Below are 5246 nucleotides of genomic sequence, written 5' to 3'. Positions count from 1 at the left end.
GTAAAGTTATTGGGCGATGATACCAGTGACCTGAGTTCGAAACTCTCAAGCACCAAATTCTTTACCGATCAAAAAAAAAGGCAGTACTATTTTCTTGTCTTGGGAAAACAATGGACCCAAACTTCGTTTTGGGCCTTTTGGCTGCCTTAAGGGCACAACAAAATTTAGGGCCCGAGAGTTTCTTTACATGTTTTGGCTCTTCATTGGTTGTTCCATTTCTCAGTTCGGCTTCCTCAAAGCTTGGTTCTGCAGACAGGTACTAAGCTTCTTCCTCTTCTTGTAATTTCTCTCTCTCTATCTTAGAATCTCTTCTGTCTTCATCCTTCTTGACACAAGGGTAACTAGAAGAACCCTTAAACCCCATAAACCAGCTAGTTTTTCTATCCAATTTGTTACTTGGGGCATTATTTTCCTCGCTGATTTGACTTACCCAGGTTGTTAAATCCTCTTTGTTTTCGAGTGCCCAATGGATGATTCTGTTGTTTCTATATGTGATCATTATGGTTTATAGTTCATAAGATTATAGAGGCTGTTTTAAGAGAGAAAAATGGTCTTAGATTTCTGTAGTTTAAGAAACGTATTGTCTAATTGGTTGAATTGAATTGAATGCCTCAATGTACATAATTGTAAGGAGATTGGATCAGTAGTTATAAAATCACATTTTCAATCAATGGGTTTAAGCCGAATTTGATGTTTTTGTATTTGGTAAACTGTGCCCCTTATCTGAGAGCTATTGGTATCTCTTATTTATTTATTTATTTCTTCTTTTCACTGAAAGAACAAGATTTCCAGTCGCATGCCGCTCCTGTTTGTGTGTGATGTAAAGTCTGGGTATTGTGTTTAACTTAGAAACACTATTGCAAGTTTGTTCCTTTTAGTTGAGAATTGACATGATTCTCATTTGTGTTTTTCGTATCAAGGATCTTCTTTATTACTCTGGGAGCATTTCTTTTTATTTGAAGTGTGAAGTGTGATAGCTGTGCACAAATACTTTGTCGGGTGTGTTAAAACTCTGAATTCAGTTTCCCCTGTAAGCTGAATTTCAACACCGATGTAAAGCTGAATTTGAGTAACGATATAAGCAACCTTAACCAGCATAGTAGAGCATGGATTGGAATAGCCAGAAATTAAGATTGTGTTAGGCAGTCTCCGGTGGACAACACCATATAAGTTTCAAATCATGATATAAACACATACAGATGAAATTTCTAGACAGTAGTAGTCGATGTATCAATATATAAACACAAGGATGTTAACGAGAGTCAGTTTTTTCTTGTGTGGTTTGGTAATAATTATTCGGGTTTGAGCTGGACGCCTTACAATTCTAATGGGGTTTCAAAGTCCATAATGAATATATCTCATCTCATCAAAGAAACTACATTTACTAAAAGATTTTTTTTGTTGTTGAAGTCTTGAAGGTCTAATTTCTAATGTATCTCTTTTTGTTCTCTTTGTTTGTCATTTGTTTTCAAATGTTGACAATTACATTAGATATTGCATACTGTGATGATTTGTGAGATGCCGTAATTGTTTCATGAAGGAGACTGAGATTAAGGAAGCACACATTAGTCGCTTAAAGAAGCAACTGATTTGTGAGACCGTAACTGTTTCATGGATATTCTTATCTTAAAGCAATTGATGCGTTTTTATTCATGGAGTTTGAGTCTTACGATCGTGGTTTGTCGTCTATAAGGACAATGCTGTAGACTAGATTAGTAGTTTCATCCAAAGTTTGCTGTTTTGGTGAAGAACCAAATGTGGGTAGTTCGTGTATCGGTCAATTTTAATGTAAACCAACAATGTAGGACAGGTTGGTAGTTCAAGCATTGGTATATTTTTGTTGCTCCATCTTGAGATTCCATATCGCCTTTTAGATTAGAGAAAATATCTATGCGATTCGTATATTTTGTTTCTGATGTTCTGATTTTAGATTTTTCTTCTTCTTCAGATTTACCTCAGTCAAAGATGAATATAATGAGTAATCTTTCTTCAACTCTATGTAAAAGAGGGAATCTGAGAGAGCTAATTACTAATGTTTCCGTCTATAGTGGTCTCTCTGGTAGAACCGAGCTCTCATTATAAGTCACTGTTTAATTTCTAGTATTTTAATCAAATTTGTGGTGTCGCTGGTATCTAATAGTGTATCAAAACATTATAGATGTTACAGCAGGAGGAGGAGTAGCAAGCTTGATAATTAGGCGCTGGGCTACCAAAAAGGCTGCTGGATCCTCAAAGAATGGTCGCGATTCTAATCCCAAGAATTTGGGGGTAAAGAAATTTGGCGGGGAGGTAAGTGTTATTAAGCATCCTGTTCATTTAATTCTTTTATGCCATCAATTTTTCGAGCATCGTCCCCTTATCTGTTGAGTGATGATGAAGAATCTTCATGTGCAAAGTAATCATCTTTCTGAATAATGTCATTCAAACTTTGCCAACTCAAAACCTTACTGTTATCAGGGTGCAACCCTGGATGAGGTGTTTGAGACAGTGAGTGGAAAAAACCAAATCTAACACTACAATTTTTGAATTCTTCATATAAACTTGACACGACAATTGTTACAGTTTGATTTTAGTTTTAAGTTATTATTCTAATATTGTTAGACATGAGACACTGATTTAGAAGATAAAGGAAGGTCAATACCATTTTTTCCTATTACAGACCATGCATAAACAAAATCAGACATAATCATGTACAAGTACTCGCTGTAGTGTCTTAGTGGTGGTCAATTGGTCATGACTGTCCACACGTTGACATGGTCAAATTGTAGAGTGTTTTTTTACATAGATGTGTTTACTGATGATACTTGCAAATTGGTTTTGTGCAGAGAGTAATTCCTGGAAACATCATAGTACGTCAGCGGGGCACAAGGTTTCATCCTGGGAACTATGTTGGAATCGGGAAGGATCACACCTTGTTTGCACTGAAAGAAGGTAATGTTAAATTTGAGCGTCATAAGCTGAGTGGCCGTAAGTGGGTCCACGTCGAGCCCAAAGATGGCCATGTACTTCACCCTGTCTATACCAATAATGCCAAAGAAGGTCATGTTATCTATGCTGATAAAACCCCTGTTGTACTCAAAACAGCCAAGGCTTAGGAATTAACATTTAGAAAACAACATTGAATTCTTCTAATCCCTGTTCCCATAGAGGATTTTGGAGTGCTGTTCACTGCCTCTTTTATTTTACAGTTTCAGGGTTTATTTTATGCAGTTGGATAAATTTCAGGCTGTACTTTATTACTGTTGTGTTTAATTTCTCTTTCTGTTTTTATTATTTGTTATTTGAGGATAGTCACAGAAGTAGTTTTGTCTCTGAATATGCCATCAGAATTGGAAAAGTAAAGAACGTCTAACTACGTATATGTCTGCTTGTCTATTAGGATTGGTGAGCACCTCTGATATAATCGTCTAACATCACTAGTAGGGACTCTATTAGAAACAAAACATGAAATTGGTTTAGATGTGCACAGATTTTGTATGCCAATGGCTTTCTTTTGACAAACTAGCTCTAGCCAACACTGCCTTTAGTTTACTGCAAGTTGTTGCTGCTTGAAACATAATGGTAAAAGAAGTCATCCAATCTCATCATCCTTTTGTCATCAAATCCTGATGATGTACTAGTCTAATTTTGGATTGTTTCATTCATGAATCATGATATATGGTTAGAGTTGGACTATGAGTGGGGAATGGGTCTCCTCAAGTCTAAACTCTAAAGTAGTAGTAGTTGTGGATGTGTCGTCTTTCCCAATATCAAGCTCAAACAATGAATAACAATTTATCATTTTGATTGATCATTTTTTTTTCTTCAAAATGGTCAGCGCAAAAACTCAGAAGTAATGACCTCAAACCAATCTTTCTGTATACCACAAAAGAGTTAACATTTTTCTAGTTGTACCGTCGTCGTAGTGCTCGACTCTAACTCAACTTATTAAAGACCTAACAAATTTCGAATGATGATGAAATGGAGCAATTTTTCTGAGCTTAACAAAACTTGATCTACCTTAAGAATTTATGGTACGGAAAGATTGGACAAATTATTTGATCAAAGTTTGTAAAATTTAATTTCTTTGATAATGCAAACGACAAAAAGTGGTGAACCTTTGTAGACCCGAATAGACTAGCACTGACCGGAGGAAATAAGTACTGGAAATTAGATGCACGACTCTATTATTAAACATGATTTTACTGTTACTTACAATGATGATGTGCAATCCGACTAACAAATGTCGTAAATTTCTGGTCGGCTACAAACAACCGAAAACATCACTTTGATTCTTCTTTTTGACCAAGTAACCTCATAAGTCAACTCAGTACTGTAGAGATCAGTGAAGGTTACAAGTGTGACCATACGAGATTCACTGAATGTAAAATATTCTTTTGCAAATCGATCAAAGATTCAAATAATATTCTTCAAAGGAAAGAACGGAATATGATGGTGTGGTAACACCAGTAACTTAAGTTCGAAACTGGGCGGTATCAAATTAGTTTCCGTATTTTAATTCAGCCAACCGTTAATTTCCTCGTACCAAACGTGCTTTCCGGATGACAAAGTGAGTTACAAAATGGTTGTAAGGCGATTCATTTTGCATGAATAATGACAGATTAACAGTCCTCTATCTGAGTTAGCGTGTGTTAAACTACTACCACTTCTTCTTGCTCAATTATAGGAATCGGGCAGAGGTTTATTCCATTGCTAGATTTGTAGTATCTGTATTCAATTCGCTACAAAGTTCGTACTCACCACCGATAGCAAAATTAAAAAAAGTGCAATGAGAATTGACAGTACGTGTCTAGAAACAAAACCCTAGAAACTAACGAGTGGACACAAGAGGAGAATGTGGTCTCCCCGACACCTAGCCAAACCATACGACAAATAAACACTCTCATCACATGACGCTTTTATTTCTCAGCGGCACACTACATATCAAAGGATCCAATCTCTCTCTAGCTTGGACCCCATGATTACTGTACTTAACTAACGACCTTATAAGAAGAGTGAGAACTGGGACCCACGAAGATCATTGTAACGTGGACTTTTGGACCCTAATGGTGTCGTGTAATTACCCTCCTCCATGGCTCACACTCGCATGAGAGTTTGGTGCTTACGCTAACAGCGCGTTTGGATACACATCCATAAGTTACTTTTTGATTTCTAGAAGTCGAAAAATCAGAAGTCAGTTTGGCAATAATTTTTCAGAACGATTTCTAAAAACAGAAAAATCAACTCTTAATGAAGCAAAATAGTTT

The 5246-nt window shown here is 36.3% G+C and overlaps 1 protein-coding gene across 2 annotated transcripts; it reads left to right on the top strand.

Moving 5' to 3' along the window:
* Window positions 1-203: 203 nt before the first annotated feature.
* LOC113273790 (50S ribosomal protein L27-like) lies at window positions 204-3239 on the top strand. Of its 2 annotated transcripts, none has more exons than XM_026523396.1 (4): window positions 204-256; window positions 1949-2059; window positions 2159-2289; window positions 2826-3239. In XM_026523396.1, exons 2-4 carry the CDS (start codon window positions 1966-1968, stop codon window positions 3093-3095), a joined length of 495 nt encoding a protein of 164 aa, XP_026379181.1. In that variant the 5' UTR covers window positions 204-256; window positions 1949-1965; the 3' UTR covers window positions 3096-3239. The 2 variants fall into 2 exon arrangements, with proteins under 2 accessions (XP_026379181.1, XP_026379182.1); XM_026523397.1 differs by lacking the exon at window positions 204-256 and adding an exon at window positions 293-434.
* Window positions 3240-5246: the final 2007 nt, after the last annotated feature.

Source organism: Papaver somniferum, chromosome 4, assembly GCF_003573695.1.
Source record: "Papaver somniferum cultivar HN1 chromosome 4, ASM357369v1, whole genome shotgun sequence".
Classification (NCBI taxonomy): Eukaryota; Viridiplantae; Streptophyta; class Magnoliopsida; order Ranunculales; family Papaveraceae; genus Papaver; species Papaver somniferum.
This window is presented reverse-complemented; position numbering and strand designations above follow the sequence as displayed.